The sequence below is a fragment of the Microtus oregoni genome, unplaced genomic scaffold (genome assembly GCF_018167655.1).
Source record: "Microtus oregoni isolate MIOR12 unplaced genomic scaffold, Mior012 000000F_ref0000247, whole genome shotgun sequence".
In the NCBI taxonomy this organism is placed as follows: Eukaryota; Metazoa; Chordata; class Mammalia; order Rodentia; family Cricetidae; genus Microtus; species Microtus oregoni.
This window is the reverse complement of record NW_024543059.1, coordinates 72,954,155-72,979,793: the sequence shown is the minus strand read 5'-3', so window position 1 is coordinate 72,979,793 and position 25,639 is coordinate 72,954,155. Positions and strand designations below refer to the sequence as shown.

Below are 25,639 nucleotides of genomic sequence, written 5' to 3'. Positions count from 1 at the left end.
AGAATTCTTTTGGCTTCTTCCTGAAACATTGTTTTAACAGTGTGGTCGATGGAGAGAGCCACCCCTTCCCAAATCCATAGACCACTGTGTAGAAACCAATGGGCAGAAGCTGGCAGGGGCTGTTTATCCACACATCCAGGGTGTCACACGGCTCTCCCCGTGTGTACAGGTGCCGCACAGACATCAGAAACAAAATTTAAAAGATATCACTTTCTGCAGTTTACTGACTTCTCTAGGAGACGCCCCTAATGGGAAACACTTCAGATGACTTTTTCTAGAGATGTTTAATAGACCGGATTGTACTTTGATACTGTTTCTTAGAAAATGTTTTTATGTTTCAGCTTACTTTTTCTAGAGGTATTTAATAGACTGGATTATACTTTGATACTGTTTCTTAGAAAATGTTTTTATGTTTCAGCTTACTTTTTCTAGAGGTATTTAATAGACCATATTGCACTTTGATACTGTTTCTTGGAAAGTGTTTTTTAGTTCCTAGAGCTGTTGTAGCAAATCAACTGAACCATTGACTTAAAGCAACAGCAGCGACTCTGGCACTCCCGGCATGCCTACAGGCCAGTTACATCCTAAGTGACAGGGAGGGGATGATGGCAGTTGGCAGGGGACGTCTGTGTCTGTCCACTCCTTTTCTTTTCTTTTCTTTTCTTTTCTTTTCTTTCTTTCTTTCTTTCTTTCTTTTCTTTTTTTTTTTTTTTAAGCATCTAGGGCTTTTAGAAATAACTGTCGTTCTGTGGTTTATAGATAACATCGCTTCAGTCTCTTCTTACAAGGACATCAGGTACTTGGTTTGGGGCCCAGTCTAACCAGCAAAGACTGTATTCAGTTAAGATCGCAATCTGAGGTCCTAGTGGACCAGAGTACTTGATGGTAGATGGGTTCTGTCCAACCCAGAACAGACATTTTGTTTCCTTTAGCTTTGTTGAAGCTGATATGTCTTATGTACATTGATTTTTCTGCCTCTTTGTTTCAGCCTCTCAGTTTTCAGCGATGTTTATTCTTTCTGCCTATATGTATTTGTAGAATAGAGATGTGTGTCCATGGGGGTGTAAACAGACTGGTTACAATTTTTGTTCTCTCTCGTGTACACAAAACTTAGCTTTTCAGCTTTCATTTTTTTTTTTCTTGCTGGCACTTGGTGCTCAACTAGTGTTTAAAACCAGCAACATAGCTGAGTATAATTGCCACTTTTAGTCCCCACACCCAGGAGGCTGAGGCAGGAGGCTAGCTCAGCATTTAGTATTAGTTTGGGCTATGAGTTCAAGGCCATCCTGGGATACCTAGGGAAACTCTGTCTCAAAACAAAATAAACAACAACAACCAAACAAATAACAGCAACAGTAACAGCAAAACAGATGGAAGAGCAGTTGAGCCCTCATGTCTTGGCTCCTGCTCTGTTGTTGCAGCACAGTTACCAAAGCCTCACCCAGTGAAACAACAGCTCCTCTGATTACTTAGCTCTGCAGAAGCACAATTCAAGGGACTCCGTGGGCCATCTTTGCCTGGATCTTATGTGGTTGTAGTCAGAGAGACCTTGGGCTGCTAAACTGGTGTCCTTGTCAGCTAAGAGCTCAGCTTATTGACACCCATGACTAGAACAAGCCAGTGATTTCAGTAGCTGAGTGGTCTCGGTGCTCTCCATGTTAAGTGGCCACTGAGAAGCTACAGATGCATTTCTGGTCTAGCCTTGGAAGGCTGCACTCCAAGTAGGTATAAACTAAATATAGTGCCACTCACTATCTTTTTTGGCTTCCAGGGTCCCTCAGCCAGCCCCGATTCAAGAGGGTGGCATTAGGTACTTTGTTATGAGGAGACAGCGGCAGGTCACACTGTAAGGAGTTTGCAGGGACAAGCTATTGTGTTGACCTCTTTGGGGAAACAGCCTGCTAATGAATTAAAGCAGCTGGCCGCCTGCTGATCCTCTCAGCATGTGATCTGTTCCTTTAACTTTCTGGACTGCCATGATTTTGTTCTAGATCATTGGCATACTAGACTTCCATGTTCATCTCGTGCCTTACCGTTCTCTTGACTTTGCGGTCTTCAAGTTAGTGAAGTGTCAGTATATAAATGTATCCTTTCTCTTTCCTGGTCATTTAGTGAATATCCGTGATAAGGAGGAGAGTGAACGGAAGCTAGGTTTTCTTCTCAGGTTAATTTTTCTTTAATGATATTTATTTATTTATTTTTTTTAATTTATTTATTTATTAAGGATTTCTGCCTCCTCCCCGCAACCGCTTCCCATTTCCCTCCCCCTCCCCCGATCAAGTCCCCCTCCCTCATCTGCTAGAAGAGCAATCAGGGTTCCCTGACCTGTGGGAAGCCCAAGGACTGCCCACCTCTATCCAGGTCTCGTAAGGTGAGCATCCAAACTGCCTAGGCTCCCACAAAGCCAGTACATACAGTAGGATCAAAAATCCACTGCGATTGTTCTTGAATTCTCAGTATTCCTCATTGTCCGCTATGTTCAGCTAGTCCTGATTTATCCCATGCTTTTTCAGATCTAGGCCAGCTGGCCTTGGAGAGTTCCCGATAGAACATCCCCATTGTCTCATGTCAGAATGGCTAAAATAAAAAACACCAATGATGGCCTTTGCTGGAGAGGTTGTGGAGAAAGGGGTACACTCACCCATTGCTGGTGGGAATGCAAACTTGTGCAACCACTCTGGAAAGCAGTGTTTTGGTTTCTCAGGAAATTCGGGATCAATCTTCTCAGGTTAATTATATTGTGACTTGACTCCAGATAGCTCTGTCATGGTCCGTGAGCGGCATGGTCCTGGAGTAAGGAGGTAGCTTTGTAGTTCCGCATTGGCTTTTCTCCTTTTCCTTTCCCCTTATTATATATAATTTGGCATTTGACTATAAAGATGTGGCATGTATCTTTCAATAGTGTTAACAGTGACGAAGTGGATAGACCTACCCAACCATGACACTAAAATTGATAATTTTTTAATCTTATTGGTGATTTCTGGGTTATTTAAGTTACCAAAGATACATGCTTAAGAGGAACACCCCATATGCCCCCAAAACATAAAGAAACCCTAGATGCTTATAGATATTTTGAGTAGATAAAGGGTTAACGTTAAAGAGATAATGGGCAGGGGTGATTCTCAGACCCTGGTGCTGTGAGTAACAGATATAATTACCCTTGTCCCTAGACTCTTGGTTCTAACTTCTCAGGTGGAATTTGTTTGGACTGTTCCCTCTAGGATTGTCCGGGGCAGGGAAGACGACCGTGAGCATGGCTCTGGAGGAGTACCTGGTTTGCCATGGCATTCCATGCTACACTCTGGATGGTGACAACATTCGCCAAGGGCTCAATAAGAACCTTGGCTTCAGTCCCGAGGACAGAGAAGAGAACGTTCGGCGCATCGCAGAGGTGGCGAAGCTGTTTGCAGATGCCGGCTTGGTTTGCATCACCAGCTTTATATCTCCTTACACGCAGGTGTGTGGCTTCTCTGTAGCTTCCCTGCCGTCAGGTGCAGATTACACACTTGAAGTGCGGTATCAGGCAAAGTGCATATTAAACATTGGCCTGTGTTTTGAGGCTGAATCTGACTTTATTATTTCTCTGAAATCCAAATAAGTTAAAAAAAATTGATTGATGTGATCCAGTGTGTGTAAAACCTGCTATTTAAAGCATCTTGAAGTGTAGCAAAATTGTTGAGGTGAAGCCATTGGCTGGCTATTTAAGCTTAATACACATACATGGACACACACACGGACACACACACACACGGACACACACACATATGCAAATACATATATACACCATATGTAAACAAACTCAGGTACAAAGTCCTTTTCATTTATCTTTGGTTCATCCAACTTTTTATCGCTTCTTTCTATTGACCCCTTCCTGTTTCTGTGCATGTCTTTTTTCCTCTTTTCTGAAGGACCGCAACAATGCGAGGCGGATCCACGAGGGTGCAAGCTTACCTTTCTTTGAAGTTTTCGTTGATGCTCCTCTGCATGTCTGTGAACAGAGAGACGTCAAGGGGCTCTACAAGAAAGCACGAGCGGGAGAAATAAAAGGCAAGCAGCATTTTCTTCGTGGTTTCTCTCTGTCTAGAGAGTTCATGCTTTTGTGTACGGGTCTGATGCCCTCCCCCGCTTTTAAATTAAATTGTATTTGTCTGTCTGTCTGTCTGTCATGTCAGAGCAGTTGCCTGGGGAGGTCTAAGGCATTGGATTCTCTGGAACTGGAGTTGCAGGCAGGTGAGAGCCATCTGACATAGGAACTAGGAACTAGACTCCAGTTCTTTACACGATCATTATATGCTCTTCATCACTGAGCCATCTCTCCAGCCCGCAGGACTGATACTCTTTTTTCCTTTTTTTCTTTTTTTTGGTTTTTCGAGACAGGGTTTCTCTGTAGCTTTGGAGCCTGTCCTGGGACTCCCTTTGTAGCCCAGGCTGGCCTCGAACTCACAGAGATCCACCTGCCTCTGCCTCCCGAGTGCTGGGATTACAGGCATGCGCCACCACCGCCCGGCTAGGACTGATACTCTTGTCTAAGGAATTGGGAGTGAGTAGTGACTTGGGGCTGGATAAGGAGGGCAAGTGGTTCTTATACTGTTCCTGCTCCCAGACTTAGCAGCAGTGCCTGGAACTGTGCCCCAGTGACCTTTGCTGACTGTGTTGGAAACCTGCTCACAGGACAGAGCTGGGACTTTGAGAGGTGGCGCTGAAACCCCCTTCATATAATAGGTGTCTAGAGTTAGGTTGCTAGCCATCACTACCTCTAGTCTTTGTTGGAGCCTGACAGTGTAGGATGTCCCCATAACTATTGGGGACAATGCCTGAAGTAGAAACATTTTGGTAGAAGAAGAATTTCCTGGTTTTAAGACTGTTGAGTTTGGGGCCGGGCGGTGGTGGCGCACGCCTGTAATCCCAGCACTCGGAAGGCAGAGGCAGGCAGATCTCTGTGAGTTCGAGACCAGCCTGGTCTACAGAGCTAGTTCCAGGACAGGCTCCAAAACCACAGAGAAACCTTGTCTTGAAAAAAACCAAAAAAAAAAAAAAAAAAAAAAAAAAGACTGTTGAGTTTGAATTAACATATCCGACCCCATGAAAACATCCACACCTTGCCTAGGGTTTAAGGGCTGCTCACAGTTTCGTGTGCCACGCCTTAGGCACTGAAAGGGAATGACAGAGCCTGCCTGCTGTTGTGTTTGATCCCAGTTGTGTTCATTCTGTTGGCATTCCTGGGAACAGGACATATTGCGTTAATGAGTCATCGAAGGTAGGTTATAGAATGTTCTTTAGGGATGATTCATGCAGGTAACTTGTTTGCCTTCCCAACAAGGTACGATAGCTTGGGATCATTGCAGGAGCTCTGAATTCTAGATTTGGGCATTCAGTTTTTGACACAGGAAAGGGAATAGGAAATTGGAAAAGGATGAGAATATTTGTTACCCATTTTTCATCTGTATTTGGGTCTGGGAATAAGCCCCCGAGGCAAACTCTGTCCTGGAGATGTCTAGTCTTGTGGATCAAGCTGGTGCGGGATCTCGCTGCCTTGGGACGCCGCTCATTGGTGAGGCCTCTCATACCTCTTGCCCCCTAAGCTAGCACCTTCCTAACTCAGACAGGCTACTCCTTGGAGTGATTGGCAGTAGGCAGGACTGCAGATTAGTTATTTCACATTTTCATGCTTTTTTATTTTTGAGTGATTTTTTTTTCTCTTTTTTTTTTAAATTTATTTATTTATTATCTATAGAATATTCTGTCTGTGTATATGTCTGCAGGCCAGAAGAGGGCACCAGACATCATTACAGATGGTTGTGAGCCACCATGTGGTTGCCGGGAATTGAACTTAGGACCTTTGGAAGAGCAGGCAATGCTCTTAACCTCTGAGCCATCTCTCCAGCCCCGAGTGATTTTTTTTTAAAAAGAAAACTATCCTTTTTTCATTTTACATACCAATCCCAGTTCCCACTTCCTCTCCTCCTCCCATTCCCTCCACCTACCCCTCCCCATACCACCCCTCATCCGCTCCTCAGAGAGGGTAAGACACATTGCTTTGGGGTAGGTCCAAGGCCCTCCCTGCTATATCTAGGCTGAGCAAGGTCTCCATCCAAAGAGAATGGGTTCCAAAAAGCTAGTACAAGCAGTAGGGATAAATCCTGGTAAAACTGCCAGTGACCCCACATTCTGCTTCAGCCATACAACTGTCACCCACATTCAGAGGGACTAGTTTGGACCTATGCTTGTTCCCTCCCTGTCTGGCTGGAGTTGGTGAGCTCCCATTAGCTCAGGTAAACTGTTTCAGTGGGCGTCCCCATCATGGTCTTGACCTCTTTGCTCATATTCTCACTCTGAGTGATGTTTAAGATGACCCCAGTGTTGAAAATGCTCTGTAGTACTGCTATTTTTAATTACACTTATTTATCATCAAGCATGTGTGTGTAGGCCAGAAGACTGTAGGAGCTGACGCTCTCCTTCCAACACATGGGTCCGGGCTTTGAGCTCAGGTTGTTAGGTTTGGTGGCGAGCTTCTTTACTCATTGAGCCATCTTCCTGGCCCTGTAGTGTCCGAGAGCAGTGATGCTGGGATAGGTCCCAGAGGGGAGGCTCGCGTTCGTGTCCTTCTCGCTGAGCTGTGCTGTGGCTGTGAGGTCGGTGTAAAGGAATCAGTGTGTTTGCTGAAGTGCGCATGACACCCGAGGCTGGCAGGAACCTGGGCTTGCATTTCACCCAGGAGACATGATTCAGTGTTTACTTCATTAGTATTTGTGACAACTTCATTGGACATAGGTACAGTAAATAATGAGAACCGACTGTGTGTGTTGGGAGAAATCAGGTTTAATTAGAAGTCTCTCAAGAAGGAGCGCTCAGTTACCACGATGCTCTGACAGGGCAGCTTGAGCCTTAGCTTCAGCATAGACTGGTGCGGATGGAATAACCCTTTATGTTTCTCCTCCCTCTGTTGTCTGCGGTCCTTTAAAGGCTTCACGGGGATCGATTCTGAGTATGAGAAACCAGAGGCTCCGGAGCTGGTGTTGAAAACGGACTCCTGTGATGTCAATGACTGTGTGCAGCAAGTTGTGGAGCTTCTCCAGGAACGGGTGAGAGGGAGCAGGCGGAGAGAGAAAGCTGCCTGATAACTTGGCCTCTAAAAACTGACTTGATTGAGTAGCCTGGATTTCAGATTCTTCATAAAAGCCAGAAACTTCCTGTATGCTACTATTTTAGCATTGTTGGGGAATACACAATGCATGAAATACCCCAGTTCTTGTAAATGTCAGAAAGGTTGGGCCTTAAATTTTCTCATTAGTTTTACCACACTAGTAATAGTGGAAATCTAGCGAATATTTTACTGTATGACTTAGTGTTAGACTCTTTAAGTTGAGGCACACAGAGTTATTAAATTTCCTAGATATTTGGCTCCCGCTTCAACTTGGTGATGCACTCACAGCTGGATTTTAGAGGAGGGTCCTGTAGAGGGAGACTTCCTGGACTCAAGTACCTCTCTCTGGCTCCTGGGTATCGGAAGCAGAAGATGCGAGGGGACTGATACGTGGTTCCCTTGGATTTTATTCTGGCTTTAGAGATAATTTTCCCCCTCTAAACTACCCAATACGTCTTTCACTCCACTGTCCGCTTTAGCTGAGAGGATTCGGCCTTTGTGTGGTGATGGAACTTGCATCTGGCTAGTGTTCATCAGCTTGCCTGTGTCCCTACCTGTGCTGGCCACTTCTCCTGTGTGCGAAGCAGGCGTGGGTGTGTCAGCGCCCCCCCATTCTCTTCTCACTGGGTGATAGTGTTTGGACTTCCTTTTTATACACAGAATTCTGAACAGAATCCCCTTTCATCTCCAGTCTCTGACTAAGTATATTATATATGTTTCAACTTTGAAGTTTTCCGTATTATAATATATCTCCCAGGTAATTAGCATAAGGCTTTCCTTCTGAATTTATGTTTCTTATTCAAGTGTTTTCTCTGAATAAATAGAAATAATAGAAAATAATGACATGTTCTGACATTTTATGTATACATTTTTTTTTTTTTTTCGAGACAGGGTTTCTCTGTGGTTTTGGAGCCTGTCCTGGGACTAGCTCTTGTAGACCAGGCTGGTCTCGGACTCACAGAGATCCGCCTGCTTCTGCCTCCCGAGTGCTGGGATTAAAGGCGTCCGCAACCACTGCCCGGCTTCGTATACATGTTTTATATACGCGTGTATGCCGCTGATGCCCTGACCAGTACCTTCAGACCAACGGCATTATTTTAGGAGGGTTTTTTACTTCATCTTCAGTTCCTAGGTTTCCTATTAACTAACGTCTGTTCCTCTGCCTTTGCTGTCCCTCAGTCATTTCTCATCCCCACCGACCATATATGAATTAAAACCCCATACTGTAGTTAGTAACAGCTGCAGGCACTAGCAGTGCAGAGGTTAATCAGGGGTGGGTCCATCCTTGGGGATTTGCGTGTAGGTCAGAGAAGAAGAGCAAGGAGCTCATGGTTCCTGGGAAATGTGCTAGAAGCCGTGATTCAGTGGTGCGCGGTGTGTCTGGAGGGAGGCAGAGAGCAGTGTTTGGAAGGTTGGTCTTTGAGAGTCTTCACCTGCCTGGTCCTCTCTAGAAGGCATTTTGGCCAGATGAATTTCTCTCTCGCAGTCCTGTAAAGGTGTTCTTTCCTCTACAGTCATTCCATTTGTCTGCGACAGGCTCTTGCTGTGTTTCCCTGGCTGGCCTAGAGCTCACTATGTAGACCAGGCTGGCCTCCAACTTGCCTCTGGCTTCCCCGTGCTGAGGTGATTACAGGTGGGTGTGTGCCACCCCACCTAGCACCTCGTAGATTTGTGAAAATTCATGGCCCTTGCATTGCTTTAAAATGGATCTTCGTTTTAACTGACAACAGCAGCTTACATATGTGTAGCTGTTGTGGCCTCAGTGTGTGTGTCCAGTGTGTGAGCATCAGTCTCGCCATTCTCTCGAGCTTCTTTCGCTCTTCTCCAGCGGGGAATCCAGTGAGCCATATGTTAAACAGTGAGGTACTATTCCACAGATGCCCCGCTTTTTTCAGTTATTAAGTACCTTTGATTATTTGAATTAATTTATTTTTAGTTTCTTGATTCTGTATTGTACTCAGTATATTGAAAAGCTTAGTTTTTAATTTTTTTAAATTAAAATTTTTTTTTTTTTTAATCTTTGAGACAGGGTCTTTCTCTCTCTCTCTATTCCTGGCTGTCCTGGTGCTCCCTATGTAGTTCGGGCTTGCCTCAAATTCCCAGACATCTGCCTCCTTCCTGAGTGTTGGGTTTAAAGGTATGCATAACCATGCCTTGCCCAAGCTTTTAAACTGTAATAATCATTAACTAACAGTTTTGGGGTTGGAGAGTTGGCTTGGTGGTTGAGAACATTGATTGCTCTTCTAGAGCTCGTTGGTTTAATTCCCAGCACCCACAAAGAGGTCCACAGTTGCTTGTAACTTCAGAGCCAGGGAGGATGATGCCCTTTTCTGGCCCCCAAGGGTACCATGCACATACATCATATACAGATATGTATGCTAGGCAAAACACTCATACACATAAAAACAAACAAACAAACAAACAAAACTAGAACCAAAACCAATTTTGTCATCATTTGGCTTTTTTCCCCTATCACGTACACCTCTGCTGAAGTTCTCCAGGGATTCATGCATGCTGACCACATCCCACTGGATCGTGTGAATCAGTTATCTTACTGTGAGAGTCACCATTTAAAGTCCTGGTTGATGGTTGAACTCTGGTGATTTCTGGATCTGCCTCTGATGGCATTGACACTTCACTGTGGGTGGTTTCCTCCCCCTTTTGGTTATCTCATAACTTTATTAAGTGCTGGATATTGGATCTGAGCACATAACAAGGATTGAGATAGTGTTTTTCCCTAATTAGTTATTTGTTTATTTATTTTGTGTGTGTATGTATGGGTAGGTATGTGCCATGGAGCACTTGTGGAGGTCAGAGGACAGCTTACTGTATTTGGTTCTCTCCTTCTCCTAGGTGGGTTCTGAGGGTTGAACTCAGGTTGTCAGCATTGACAGCGAGCACCTTAATCTGCTGAGCCATCTCACTGGCCTGAGATGATGCTTTTGTCATTTGTATTTTAGGATGGCATCAATACATAACTGGGAATGACCTTGAACTTCTTAACTAATATGTAACTGGGGATAATACATAACTTAATTAATACATAATTAATACATAACCTTGAACTTCTTGATGTTCCTCTGCCTCTCGACCACTGAGTTGTGCACCACCACCAAGCCTGGGTTATGTGGTCCTGGGATTGAACCCTGGGCTCTGCGCATCATAGTCAACCATTCTATCCGAAAGAGCTGCATCCCCAAGCTGCCTCTTGCCCCCACCCCCCTTGTCCAGCCTTTGTAGGTACTGTCACGTATTCTGCCATAGTGTCTATTCCCTCGCTCCCTCCCGTTCCTCCTTCAGCCTTCTCTTCCCATTTATCTTAATCTCTGTATGTAGTCTTAGGTAATGCCTTCCTCCTAATTTATTCTATCTTAATTAGAGATTGAATTAATTGCCCTTTTTATCTTATGCTTGCCAGACAATGTGATAATTGGACACTTTCATCACCCAGTGTCTTGAAAAGAGGCCTAGGGATATAGTATTCCTCCGCCTCTGCTATTCGCCGAGTTGGATGAAGGGCACACGTGTACTGCTCTATGCCGTTTACGGTGATTCTTTCTGACCTTTAGAAACTGGAGCAGTGGCTCATGTTTCCCTCCCAGTTTATCATCTAATACCCTCTTCTTTGTCTGTTTTTAAATTAAAGATTTATTTACTTTTCTTTTATGTGCACGTATGTCTGGACCTTATGTGTGCAATGCTCTTGGAAGCGTGAATCCCCTGGAATTAGAGTTACAGACAGTTGTTAGCTGCCATGTGAGTGCTGGGATTCAAACCCAGGTCCTGAAAGAACAGTCAGTGTTCTTAACCATTGAATCTTTGTGCTCCCCACCTCATTTCTGTGGCATTCCTAAGAGGAATAAATTTGCTCTCAGTTCTGCCTGTGTGTTGTCTCATTTCACATATGAAAAGCTTTGGAAGTAATTCAGAGCAATTAGATTTGCTTATGGCGGTGTAGGATTCTGCTTTTGGGTATTTCACAGCGATTTTTATGTGTCCTTGGTTTTATTTTTAGAAGTCTTCTTGTTACACTCAAGTCTACGTCTAGAAAGTGATTCTGACTGTATGGCTCAGAACGTAGACCTTTTTTCTTAGGAAGGTTGTTTTCCATCCCAAAGCAGGGTGTCCGTGGAGAAGAAACCCGATGCTCCGTTACTGTAACGTGTTTTCTGGGCATCATCCTTATTTGGGGAAAGGGATTTCAGCGAATGCTTTCCTAAGCCAGTGACGTCACTGACAGCATGTTCTGTGGTGCGTGGTGAAGCGTGTTAATTGGAGACCACTCAGTGCCATCTGTGGTAGACACCACAGCAAACACGGGGGCGTGGCGGCCGACAGATAGTATGGTTGCGTGTTCGGTCCTTGCCACTCTTATAGTTTATAGTGTGTAGACAGGATGGCCATGTGTACATTAGTTTGTCCTGCTTCTTCAGAGTTATAGTTGGAAGAAAACACACAGACAACACTCCCATCTGTTTAAACATGGATTCTTGTTGATTGTCCCCTAGTAAACTTGACTCTCAGACAAGCCTTATGGCACATGGAGAAACTGGTGGACAGATGCCAGGTCACAGTGGTGAGTTGGTGGGATGCACGCTGCTTTCCCGTGGAATGGCGCTTGGTATAATACACACTCAGCCCAGCCAGGGGCAGAAAGCGCAGTCCATCTTCTTTACTATTGCAGCGAAGTGTGTGAGATTGCCCACAGGTGGGCAGGGGAGAGTGCCTGGTGGAGTCTGAAGTAGATTGGAGGGGAAGGGGATGAACGAGTGCAGCGCTGATTTAAAGCCAAGGAGGAAAACCCATTCGGTTTCCAGTGTATGTATGCCTGGAGTGGCGGTGTGAAGACAGGTTCCGACTAATCCGCCCTGTGTCCGAGTATAGCTGTGCCAGAAGAGACTCACAGGAACAAAGGTGAGCGCCATGAATAACTCGTTAGGCCTCTTGTTTCTGTGTTAGACTGTGTGGTAGGTATGTTGGTGGCCTTGGTGAATTCATATGTTTTAAAGTCCCGAGGAGCATTTATAGCTGTCACCGTTTTACTGATGAGAAGCAGGGTTGGGTTTGTGACGGAGCTCAGCAGAGTCCAGTCAGGTAGGGTTGACACTGTCCCAGGGTGGACTCTGCAGCCCACACTTGGGTTTTTCTAATGTGCCATCATTTCTAGATTATAATTACTTCCCTTTTTAGTGTGTTATTAAAATATGAATCTTTTATCTGATTTCCTTTTGTGTTCCTTGGTAGTTGATTCCCGAGTGTAAATGAAATTAAGAAATGGCAAGAAAGGCACTTTGTTACTCTAAAGAAAGCCAAGGGCAGTGCTGCCTGGCTTGGAAAAGATGTTCATTATGCAGAGAAAAGCTTCCCAGGTTTGAGTCTGGAGAGTATGAAATGTTCGACATGGTGAGAAATAAGGTCTTTGTAGGCTATTTTTGTTCAATGTTGAGTGTGCTTAAGTACACACATGCACTCACGTGCATGCCTACATGCCCACAGAGGTCAGCAGAAGGCGTGTGTCCCCTGGAGCTAGAATTACAGGTGGTTGTGAGCCACCCAGCATGGGCGTTAGCGACTGAATTTGGGTTCTTTGAAAGAGCTGCAAGTGTTCTTAGCCGCTGAGAAAAGTCCCTGTGAGTATTATTATTATTATTACTGCTATTTTAGATAAGAGCTCCCTGGCTACCTGGAACTTGCTATGTGGATCATAGAGCTCCGCCTGTCTCTGTTTCTGGAGTGCTGGGATTGAAGGTGTGCGCCACCACACCTTACAGCAAGACAGTGCTTTTTAAAGGTTAAGTGAGGAGATTTTAAAAGTCGGTTTGAAACGGTTGTCCTTGGCTGCAAGGATCATTCCCACGTGTGGTGTGCAGTCCAAGGTGGACAGGTATTGCATAAGTATTTCGTCTGCAAGGTTCTGGCTGTGTTCCAGCAACTGCCTGTGGCAGCTCTTGTTATCTCGTGTGCGTGAGGTCCCCTCCTTGGTTGGGATCCTAATAAATCCCAATGCTGCTTTATAATGACAACTTTATTTCTGAAATAAACTAAGGGACGTTTTATCTCTCCTTTGGGTTCAGTTCTAAGGGTTTTTGTTTGATTTTCATTACAGTGGCCAATTTTCTTACCTCTGATATCATTGGAGCATCCCAACAGCTCAGCTCAATTCTTATCCTTTCTGGAATTAGTTTGGCTTACAGGATAGGGACCCAAACTCAGAAGATTTCCTCCTGTTCAGACATGAGTCCTGAATGCGGTTGTCTAGGTCACCCACCATTCTGCCCAACTGTTTATATAACTCAGGGCTCCTCTCCTTAAGCTTTTTGACTGGTCAGAATAACTCAGCAAAGCACTTTATTGGTCATTTATTATCAGTTTAGGAACAGTTTGATGGAAGAGATGTCTAGGGTAGCGTGGGGTGTAGGAAGCCAAATTTTCATGACTTCTTTAGGCTGCCCCTCTCTTAGCACCTCCACATGTATAGCAACCAGAAGCCTTTGAACTCTGTTGTTTAGGGGTTCTTATGGAGGCTTGAGTTGAAGTTGAAAGTTACCAACCTGCAACGAGGTAATCCAGAATTCTGGTGACAAAATTCCATCTTGAAGCTGTTCAGGACACACACTAAGAGTCTCTCTGTGTGAAAGACATTGTAACTTAGGAGATTCAAAGCTTGTAGTTCTGTTAGGAACTGGGGACAAGGACCAAATATCTAGTACATTTCCCACTGTGTGGCTTTGTGTTAGAGAGAAGCCGGTGGTCTGAAGGAGCTTGAGAAGGCTGTGCCCACGGGAATAATGGCAGATGGCCTTCTCTTAGCAGCAGTGATTTGGGGAGACTCTTCTGAGATGAATTCTTCCTGGTATTCTTAACTCATTGTCAACAAGGAAGATAAATACTCATTTTTCATGTTCAAGAAAAGTGGATGCTGCCGCTATGAGGCCTTTGGTTACATGGGTACTTAAGGTTCTGATTTCTCTTTCAGTCTGGCTGTGTGATACAGTCGTTCAGATAAAGAATACATGCCACAGCATTTAGTCAAAGGATCTTTGCTTTCTTAACCTGCTTCATTTCGTATGCATTTACTCAAGAATACAGAAGACAAGCAAGCGTGAGACTTCGTCTTTTCTTTCCACTAACCCTTGAGTGGTCACTAGATGGCCTGCTCGCATTGCGTTTTAACTTGGTCTGTTAGAACACAAGGGAGTAGGCTTCTTGCCGCTGGTTTTAATCTAAAGTGATATTTTAAATGCTGTTTTTAAATCTACCAGGAACTCTGGATTTACTAGTGCTATAAATTATTTAAAGGTTTGTCTTCTTACAAACTGGTGGTTTAGTGCTCTAAATGGATTTTATACTGCACATAAAAACCAGACTTTGTAGCTCAGTTTTAAAGTGTTGCCAGAATGTCGTTTGCTCGTGCTTTAGATGCATGGAGTGGAGATAATAGAAACTAAATAGTCGCATGAAAAGGTGAGTGAGTCCCAGCTTTCAGTCTGCCGAGCAGATCTGGCTCCAGGAGAAGTGTAGCAAATATGTCGAGGAAAAAATGTGAAGCGTGGACTCACTGCTTATTAGTAGGCTCGGCTGCTATGTGAGGACCCAGATGAGAGGACAAGAATTGCTAGTTTTAATGGTGATTATTTGTCCTGCTCACAGTGGCCCAGACAAGGATGTAGATGCTGCATATATTGGTCATGTATAGTGTTGGGTCAATTAAAGTTTTGTATCCATCTTGCATTTTTTAATATTTATTTATTTATTTATTTATTATATATACAATATTCTGTCTGTGTGTATGCCTGAAGGCTAGAAGAGAGCACCAGACCTCATTACAGATGGTTATCAGCCACTATGTGGTTGCTGGGAATTGAACTCAGGACCTTTGGAAGAGCAGGCAGTACTCTTAATTGCTGAGCCATCTTTCCAGCCCCCATCTTGCATTTTAAATCAAATGAGTATTTGCATTCATAACATCTAGTATTTCTGCCCTTGGAGATCTGGAACTCGGCCTTCATGCAGGGTGATGTGTAATATGTAAACTGTTCACCGGCCTCTGCTCATGTTCACATGAGCAGCCCAGGACCCTGGAGCTCTCACTTGGAACCCTGGGGCCTCTCAGAAGGGGTGAGGTGTCCAGTCATAGGAAGACTTTCTCTGGCTAGCCTTGTGCGCTGTCTTTTCCTTGAAAGTCAGTTTGCTGAAATAATGGGAATTATATAAATGATAACAATGGTACAGTGTTTCTGATTGCTAGGTGAGGCTGTGGAAGTCCTTTGGAGTCCCAAATAAGCAATCATTTCATGTGGCAGGGACTCCGCCTTCTGCTCTTTCGGTATCCACACATACTTTGAGGTAGTATTGGTCCTTTCAGGTGTTTAGTGGTGGTTTTGGAGACTGAGGTTTGACATTAGAATGTGCTAGAAACTGGCAGTGTCTACATTCAACATAAGAAAATATGTATGGGTGTTTCGTCTGCTTGTATGTCTGGGCAGCATGTGTGTGCCCAGTGCCAGAAGAAGGCACTGGATCCTCTGAAACTGGAGTTACAGATGGCTGTGAGCTGCCATGTGGGTGCTTGGAATTGAATCCAGATCTTCTAGAAGAGCCGCCAGTACTCTTAAGTATTGAGCTATTTCTCCAGCCCTGTGTCTGCATTTTTAAGGTTCTCTTTGTGTTTCTGATAATCAGTTGCCTCATCTCTACCCAAAGTCTACACAGAGCTTTCTTCCACTGAGCAGATGTTCCATCTTCCCCTTGACTCATGCCATTGTGTTTGTGCTAATTCCAGAAATATTAACTTTATCTTTCCAGAAGAAAACAATAGCAGACTCTTGACCTTTTATTTAGCATTGGTTATCCACCAGAAGAATCGCACACCCATATTGTAAGGTTAAAATGAATTTTATGAATATTGTTAGATATGAATCTGCAAAGGGAGGGATTTTGTTGAATGTTTGTGATGAAAAGTTATTTTGACTTAAAAATAAAACATAATACTATTTCTTCTTGATCTTGAAAAAAATGATTATAGCTCCCTGTAGATATTTGAAAGCAGCACATGATTAAACTTGCATGTTTGCTGAAATAATGTGTGTGACAAAGTCTCCTGATATGGTTTCTATGGGGAAACACTGAAGGATACCTTTAAAGTTGAAATTCCAGCTCTAGCACCTATCAATTCAATTTTATGGCCTTGGGAAAATTTTATTTTTGGCCTCACTGCTTTCCTGCGTAAAATAGAACTGATAATAGAACCCGCCTTAGAGTTTGCTGAGAACTCTGTCTGAGTTAACGGACTGACAGCAGGAAATTAGGCGTGGTTCCTCGTGTACGATTCTGTTGAGTATTATTGTCATCATCATTTATTACCCGTGTGCTAAGTGCAGTGGAAAACAGTATAGCGGGGTTTGTTCATCTCTTGGGCCTTAGCTCCCTCCTTTGTGGAGGGGCAGATAGCGTAGTTTCTTTTGCCTTGACAGGTAGGTGTTAGGCCACGAAGCCTTTAAGAACAGTGTGTTGAGGGCATATCTCTGTAAGTGTTAGCCCTACAGTTCAGACACCATGATGTCTTATTCTTACAACAGCCCTGGGAAATGGGTGTCTGGATGTTTTTTAAGTGGTTGAGGGAAAGGAGAAACCAGGCGGTGAGGTGAGGAAGCTCGTCAGGGCTGTGTATTTAGAACTGAAGAAACAGATCGTCGAGTGTCAGGCAAAGAATATTTGTGTCTTCCTCTCTTTCGTCGTAACAGTAAGAACATCAGAAATAACTGACGTACGGACTCCAGCCACCTTCTGTCTCTTCTTGGTTTGAAAATGTGTCCCTTAAATTTTGTGACTAGTTTACTGACTTCATGTCCTTTCTGTGAGCCTCCCTGTATTCTCCCTTCTAGAAGCCTAACGAGTACCTGGCCTTGTCTGTAATTGGTCACTCTTAGCATCTTTCCCTGTGTAGGATTCAGTTCTTTATTTCACAGCTGGCAAGAATATGTATGCCTGAGTGTGCCTTTGGTGTCTTGTCCGACTGAGTGTGTGGGGTGTGTGCAGCTGCTTCGTGCATGCCCCACTGTCCCTCAGGGAGAGTGGATTCTGGGCTTTCCCTTTCCAGTTGAAGCTTGGCAGAGACTGTAGACAGGCCATTTACCCTGTAGCGCATCCACGGTGGAGAACACTTACGCGGGACACCAGGCTAATGACAGTGACGCACACACAGAAGGATATAGGGCACCTGCCTACCAAGGGCCCTTTCCACATTTAAAGTAAATGCAGAGAGCTACGCCTAAGCTGTTTATCTGGCTAGATTTTTCTTTTACTTCTGTGTGTGATTTTCCTCTTCCGACGCATTCTTAAAGTCCAGCATTCCGTATAAACTGACTGCTGACCTGTTGTACCCCTCCCTCTGTAAAGCTGACACAAACCTACTTTGGTGTGGGTTCATGTGTGTATGTGGAAGCCCACCTTGTGAGAACATGATCGTATGTGACATCCACCAAGTCAGACTGGAGCAGCTGGAGCAGCTGGAGCAGCTGGAGCAGCTGGGCTGCTGGGCCGCCTTGGTTCCCTTTTTTCTTTAATGGCTTTAGATAGTCTTTCTCCTCAGTAAATACAGCAATAACTGTCTGCCATGAAATATGGAATGTCTGGGAGGTTTATGGATAGTTGTGCTGGGCAGTTTGTGCCTTATGTGCTTGCTTCCTGTTTCCTCCTTGATTAGTGGGGCGCTTGAGGGGCAGAGGTCTCTCAGAAATGTTGCTCTGCTCCAGGAGTGAGGCTGTGGGGCCTGGCTGGCCGTGGTCCCTTGCTGTGGGTTTTAATTTTATTTCTTCTTTTTCTGTATGTGTAGTCTTTCTTACTCTTGGGCTTATTCTGAGAAGTTGGAGGCCTTGAATATTACCATAGGAGAAATACGGTTTTGCTACCTGCTTTTTTCTGTGCTGAACTGTGTTTCTCCTTTTCTCTCCACTGTGGGAGCAGAGCATCTGAGAAGATGGCTCTGTGGGCCACTGGTTCTGGATTCGCAGATCCCCATAGGGGTTGTGTAAAAAGCTACCCCTGGTCTTCATGGACCTCTTTTGGCATAGACATGTAACTTAGCCTTATTAATATTATTTTCCTATTTTGCTATAGAACCAGATACAGCCACCACTTTGAGCTCTTCCCTTAGATGAGGCATGTTGTACAAACATCTGTAGGTTGTGCTACTCAGACTGTGGTGGCTGCAGAGCCACTGGGGCACAGATACCTACAGCACTGCCGTCGTATGTTTAGTCCACTGTTAGCTGAGCGCACTAAGTTACCTGCTGTGCGGCAGGTACTAACTGTGAGTAGGGTATGTCCTTAAAGTTTTGGTTTTTGGGCTTCAGTATCCACATAAAAAGCTGGGCACAACAGCACATGCCTGTAATGGAGGCCTCTGGAGGCAGAAACAGGAGGGTGCTGGGTGTTATCATATAAGTGGTCTGGCAAAATGGCAAGCTCCCTGTTCAGTGAGAGACCCTGTCTCAGAAAATAAGGTAGGGACAGTGTGGACCTCAGCGTGCTTATGGGTGAGCGCGTGTGCACGCACACGTACACACACATACACACATGCGCGTGCACACACACACACAAGATGAAGAGTGACTGAAAAAGACGTCTGATGTTGGCCTCGCTTCTGGGTGTACTTTGATTTGATTCTTCTATTAATATTTTACTTTGAATTACTGTGGTCATTGTTGCTTCATGCTTAAAAAAAATACTTCTTCTAGTAGAAGTTTTAGCTTCCTGCTAACACTGATGCTGTGTAGTGGGCATCATGCCTTTGAGCATGGGCTTCTTTCAGGTGACTGCTTGCAAGCCGCCTCCGGCTCTTGTCCTGGCTTTATGTGCTTAGGTTTACCCAGTATCTGTGTCTTTGTGTGTTCTCACCAGGTGTAGGTGGAAGTTCTTGCTCTGCTGTCTGTGCTGTGGATTTTGGTCTTTTTGGCAGAGACAATGTGATGCTGGGTGTCTTCATAGGCTTTTATACCTTAATCAGTGTATCTTTAGTGAGGTGTTAATTCAGGACTTTCTCTCTAGCTATTGTAGGTTTGTTTTCTTACCTCTGTGAAGGATATCAGTGGTACTGTGGTGACTGCATTCCAACCTATAAAAACGGAATTTTTTTTTTCCTGTGTGTTTTAAGGTACTTTGTGTATTTTTGCAACACTTTCCCCTAGGTAGGCTTTGGTTGTATCTTTTTATTCTCTTGAGAATTGTTTTATTTTGAATAGCCAAGTGTTGCCTGTACACATGTATGAAAAACCCACAATTGGTCCCATATTGCGTGCTGAGGAGATGGCCCAGCAGATTTGATATTAAAAAAGAGTTAATGTGCTTGAACCCATTTAGAATTCGTTAGGGCACGGTAGTGTCTTGGGAGCCAGTCTTGTGAAGCTCTCCTAGTGGCAGTGTAAGTGGTTGTGTCGTGTCTCACACACACACACACACACACACACACACACACTGCCTGCACCACCTCCCTCCACCCGTGCTCACGCGTGCAGTACGCGTGAGATGAACAGGAAGAGATCCTGTCTTAGTGTCGTAGGTGAGCACTTAGAATTTTGACTGCAGTTCTATTTCACGTGGGATCAAAAAGCACTAGTTTTCGGCCGATATCCCTGGAAGGCTTGCCTGCATCTGAAGAGAAACAGTGGAGGAGCAGTGGATGGGGTGGGGTGGGGGAGGAACTGGGAAGAGGGGAGGGAGAGGAAACCTTGGGGTGTAAGAACAAAAGCATTTTTAAAAAGTAGTTTTCAGTGGTTGTGGGAAGGAAGCTGACACTTCTGAACTGAATTTTATGAGCAAAATGGTAGCTTCAGTGACACTAAGGGAAAAGTACATAGGGAAAAATGGTGGTGTCTTACACGGATTGTTTGTGTTTAAAATTTTCGTCTCTGTATCTGAGGGCAGCTCTAGTTACAGGTATCTGAAACATAGAAGATTCTAGGAATGTTTTCTTTTCTATTACGTAATGGGGCATAATGCTGATTTCTTGAGTGTGAGATGTTATTTGGGAGTAGGCCAACTAACATTAGGGAAATTGAGGAGGGGACATGGTGCTAGAGCCTCCTTTTCTGCTAGAAATGCTGGTTTCCCTTCCCTGAGATGCCGTTTGGGGGTGCCTGCAGTGCTGGATCTACTGTCTAACTACCCTCTTGTTGCTGTGCAGGATATCGTCCCTGTGGACGCCTCCTATGAGGTGAAAGAACTCTATGTGCCGGAGAACAAACTGCATTTGGCAAAAACGGATGCAGAAGCCTTACCAGCGCTGAAGATCAATAAAGTAAGTTCTCCGTCGCTTCTCAGACCAAGTGGTTCAGCCCGCCGAGGAGCGGTCAGCTTGATGAATGTGGGGTTTAGTGGCCGTGTTTGAAGTCGGGGTGGCAGTAGCAGGTCAGGGTGCTGTGGTATAGATCACAGTTCCCAGGGATGGAGAATGTGTTTCATGGGGAACAGTATTCCCACAGCACCGTGACTTTGATTTGCTTTTAGTCACATTTGTTTATTTTGAAATATCAAAGGACAAAGATTATGTGAGATTTGGGGGCGTAAGAGAGAAAGGAATGTTTCTAAAACATTAAGAAATGCTAACCCATAATAATTAAAATGAACTTTTACTGCTTTAACCATGTTTCCCAATTTCCTGTCCAACACTTGACTCTCCCTTATATTAAGAAAAATGGACACATTAGGAATAGTTCTGTTGTATATCTGTGTCTGATGCTACCATTAGATGCCTTTCTCAATTATCAGTTTCTGAGTTAGACTAAGCAGGATGAGAGTGGAAACTATGACCTAGTCTTAGGAAACTTTAAGCTGTATAATTTATACAGAGAAAAGAAAAAAAAAAAGCAAAATCCCGCAAAGGGTAAGAAATAAGAGTATGGAGTAGCAGTTGGCTTTCCCTTCAAGTCTTCATTTACTCCAAGAAGAATCTAAAACATGTGAGGAAGTTTCACCTCTCGGTACTGAGGGTGGGGAACTGAGCTTGGCCTGGACAAAGGCTCCTCCATAGTTGTTCACTTCTTTGGTCCGAGTTGCTTTAAATGGGCTGCGTGTGACGTGGTATGAGGTGGACGAGTGTTGGAGGGATGGTGTAAAGCAGGGCTGTGGCAGTGGCCATGGAGAAGGACTGTAGTTTGCACAGAGAGAGAGAGAGAGAGATCTACCTGGAGGTGTACGGCACTGCAGAACCTTGAAGGAGAGCTTCCTTCAGTCCGGGAGCCTGTGGATTCAGTGTCTGGCACCCACCCACAAGGCACGCTGCTGGTCGCCCATTCCCAGCTTCCTCACAGATTCCCTTTAGTCATATAGAAGGCCAAGGCTTCAAGTAAGGAAGCTCGCAGGAATACAGGCATTCAGCGCCTAACAGATGCCGCCCAGACTGAGATAAGCAACAACCCCTATCATGGGTTTAGGAAAGGTTTATGAATTGAGGCTGTGTAATTCCTCATGTTGTTTGCTGTTTCCTTGCACACACATGGCCATTGTGCTTTAGGAATGAATGGGAGACTCCATTTTAGTGCACACCATGGCCCACGGGCGTAGTCTTTTCTCATTGGGGATCCATTGCTGTATGAGGTATGCAGTTCACCAGTTTTTTTTACTGTTCTGTTGGGATGTAACCACAAGTCTGGACGTTTAAGCAGTAGTGTTCCTTGTAAGATGCAGTTACTGTCTGGGGAAGAGACTTCTTGGTAAATATTTTGTATAAAGTATCTTTTGGTTTAGGGTAGTGACTGTCAGCTGGGCGGTGGCGACGCACGCTTTTAATCCCAGCATTCAGGAGGCAGAGACAGGCCGATCTCCTTGAGTTTGAGACCAGCCTGGTCTACAGAGTGATTTTCAGGACAGCCAGGGCTACAAAGCAAAAAACACTGCTTTGAAAAACAAACAAAACAAAACAAAACAAACAAGGAGGAAAGGGAGATAGTGACTTTCAACATGCAGCTTCCAGATCTTCACTGACAGCAGTTCTAGGAACTTGACAGAGTTAGAAGATTTCCACTACCTTGGAAATTGAATGTGAAGCAATATGCATTTGTTTGTCTGCTTGCTGTGTGACAGGCTTTCGCCGTTCAGCCTGGCTTGACTTGGAGCTTGCTGTCTATCCCAGGCTGCCCTTAAACTCAGAGATCTGCTCGCCTGTCTCTGCCTCCCAAGTGTGAGGATTAGGTTTGCCCTACCAGGCCCATCTGGCAGTCAGCACTGTAGCACACCTCCTAGAGGTTGTCTGAAACACAGTAACGTTCAAGAACCACTGGCCTAGGGGAGGCTGTCCTCGATGGAAGGAAGTGGAGGGTAGTGTGTTACAGATGGGATAGAAGAACAGTTTGTCCTCCAGGGTTCCTGTTCATTCTTCAGTTTGTGGGATCCACAGCCACTGCTGACATGTTTGTTGCCGTTGCTTTTGAAATCAAATGCATAACACTTTTTGCTGCCTGGGTTCATGAGTACATGAAATAAGCGTTTTTTTATTTACAATCTCATTTCCTAGGTGGATATGCAGTGGGTGCAGGTTTTGGCAGAAGGTTGGGCGACTCCTCTGAATGGCTTCATGAGAGAGAGGGAATACTTGCAGTGCCTTCATTTCGATTGCCTTCTGGATGGTAAGACGGTCTGCATCTGAAATCCAACTGGGTGTGGAGGAGGTCCGGCATGACTGCAGGGTTTGTCACTTTCCACAAAGGCAGTCGTGGCCAAGCTCCGCTGGGACACTTTAAGTGAACTCTGGGATCTTATTTCCACTCTTCCTTTTCCTTCCTGTAATTGTTATTCGTTATGGAGGAGGAAGGAGAATCTGTGATCAGGACAGAAAGTGAGTCATAAAAGCCAGTTGTTCCCTGTGCCATGCCAGCCTGGCCACTATGGAGTGCTCCCCCCCCCCCCCCCCAGGCTCATACACCCTGAACCATTCCTCTACGAAGCCTGCAAACTCAGGGTCTGTTTGTTTGTGTGTTTGTTTTCTGTAAAGATTAAATGCTGCATTTTTATTTCTCTCTTTCGAGTCAGTGGTAGTCTTTACTTGTCTGCTCAGGAGTGACTCAACTTAGAGTTTAGTGCACAGTGATTAATTAGTTTTCCGTCTTAACCTGTTCCTGGTCATTTTAGAAGTATATCCGGATTTGTTGATGGCTGACGGCTTTGTCCATGATTCTCTACACGGTAGGATTTCTTCTGTGTAGAAATCCCAGTAGGAATTTAAGAGTCTACTCTACTTTTCTAGCCCATATATGTCATAGTGACTTACACACACACACACACACACCCTGCGTCTGGGTGTGATGGTGCATACCTTTAATACTGAGAAAGGTAGATTTCAGTGAGTTTGAGGCTAACGTTGTCTATATAGCCAGTTCCAGGATAGCGAGGGCTATAGAGAGAGAGTCTGTCTCCAAAACCAAAGAAAGCAATGCAAAGCAAAACATGTAGAGCGCCACAGGTTGGGAACTGAGACTGTGCTTTGGGCTCACTGGTATCACATTTTGGAGTAATTGGAACCGCTGGCTACTGTTTTTATTTCTTGGCCAGGTACACCTGACATTGGTTTGATTCTGACTATATTAAAAATGTAATTTAAAGGGGGAAGGCTGGGCAAATGTCTAGGTGGGTAAGAGCATTTGCTTTGAAAGAAGAGGGACCTCAGTCCAGATTCCTAGGTCCTATGTAAAAGTTAGACATGGCCACGAGTAACTGTGATGTCAGTGTTGACAGGTGGCTCCTGAGAGTTTGGTGGCCAGGCAGCCTTCCTGAGCTGTCAGTTTAGTGAGAGACCTATCTCAAGGGAGCAAGGTGTAGGGTGATAAAGAAAGACACATCACCCTTCCCTGGCCTATATATACACCTACTCATACACACACACACACAACCCCCCCCCAATGATTAAATAAATAAAAAACCTGGATTATCTTTGTCATGGATGCATAATCAATTTGCTACTTGAAATGTAGTTATTTGTGTCATTTGTGTCTATCTTGGAAATGAGATAGAGTTCTTGGTCTCATTCATATTGTGGGATGTACAGTGTTATAGCCATAGCCATCTGATGCGTCTTTTGTAAACGAGTTCCTTTACTTCTACAGTTCTGTTTAAAATTCCTCCCCAAGGACTATGGGGTGACTTGTGAGAATTAGTATGTGGTATGTGTGGGTTCTTTCACTTTTCTTTCATTCTTCTCTCCTCTCCCTCCCCTTCTTTTTCTTCTCTATCCCCTTCCTTCCTCCCCCATTCCTCCCTCCCTCCTCTCTCATTCCCTTCCTCCTTCTTTCCCATCATATCCTATCCTCTTCCCTCCCCCTTTCTCTTCTTTCCTTTCCTCCCTCCTCTCCCACCCCTTCTTCCCTCTTTCCCTATCCCATCTCTTTGCTTCCCTTCCTCTTCCTTCCTCCATAGTTGAATATTTTTCTCTGCCCCCCTGGTGCCCCTGGACCGATTTCTTTTTCGCTCGCGGGTCCCCACAGCTGCTTATAAGATAACACTCAGAGGTTTGATATCAATTGTAATTGTTCAGCCAATAGCTCAGACTATTACTGACTAGCTCTCACAACTAAATCAACTCATTTCTATTAATCTGTGTATCGCCACGAGGCTGTGGCTTACTGGTGATATTCCGGCATGTTACTCCTTCAGTGATGACATGGCATCTCCCTGACTCTGCCTTCCTTCTCTCTGCTTCTTAGTTTGGATTTCCCACCTAGCTATATTTTTCTTGGCCTTTGGCGGAAACAGTTTTATTCATCAAGCAATGAAAGCACACATATATGTAGCATACAGCAGGGCATCCCACATCATCCCCCCTTTTCTTCTCTTCTTCTCTTTCTTTTCTAACTTTCTGAATAAATTAGTTGCTTCTGATTCTTTTGTGCCAGGTACTCAAGAGACAGTCATTGGCTCTTTAAAAATGTTTGCATTAATTAATCAGTAATTCATTGTATGTATGTTCATGTGTGTGTGCATGTGTAATCATTCACACCACAGCACACATGTTGAGGACAGAGGAAAACGTGTGGCTGTCAGTTCATCCATTTTACCATGTGGATTCCAGGGTTCGAACTCTTGTTTGTCAGGTGTGGTAGCAAGTGCCCTCAATTGCTGAGCGTTCTCACTGGCCCTGCTTCTTTATTGTTGTTGTTGTTGTTGTTTTGAATTGTGTCACTAAAGACGAAGGTGACTATCCTAAGACCCACTGAGTAAGCTGTGCACTTTGTGTTCTTTTGTGTCCTGCAGGAGGGGTCATCAACTTGTCAGTGCCCATAGTTCTGACAGCTACGCATGAGGACAAAGAGAGGTTGGACGGCTCTACAGCATTCGCTCTGATGTATGAGGGCCGCCGTGTAGCCATTCTTCGAAATCCTGAATTTTTTGAGCACCGGAAAGAGGAGCGTTGTGCCAGACAGTGGGGAACAACATGCAAGAACCACCCCTACATTAAGGTCTTGACTCATCTGACAGTAACATTTGTGTTGAAATGTGGCCGTTGGC

The 25,639-nt window shown here is 44.6% G+C and overlaps 1 protein-coding gene across 1 annotated transcript in view; it reads left to right on the top strand.

Annotated features, from left to right (window-relative positions):
• Papss1 (3'-phosphoadenosine 5'-phosphosulfate synthase 1) overlaps nucleotides 1–25,639 on the top strand; it is a 77,632-nt gene that overhangs the window by 12,339 nt on the left and 39,654 nt on the right. The window contains exons 3-8 of the mRNA XM_041649171.1: nucleotides 3,222–3,457; nucleotides 3,909–4,047; nucleotides 6,964–7,082; nucleotides 20,328–20,441; nucleotides 22,656–22,767; nucleotides 25,385–25,590. Coding sequence (XP_041505105.1) covers nucleotides 3,222–3,457; nucleotides 3,909–4,047; nucleotides 6,964–7,082; nucleotides 20,328–20,441; nucleotides 22,656–22,767; nucleotides 25,385–25,590 — 926 coding nt within the window. The remainder of the gene's footprint in view (nucleotides 1–3,221; nucleotides 3,458–3,908; nucleotides 4,048–6,963; nucleotides 7,083–20,327; nucleotides 20,442–22,655; nucleotides 22,768–25,384; nucleotides 25,591–25,639) is intronic.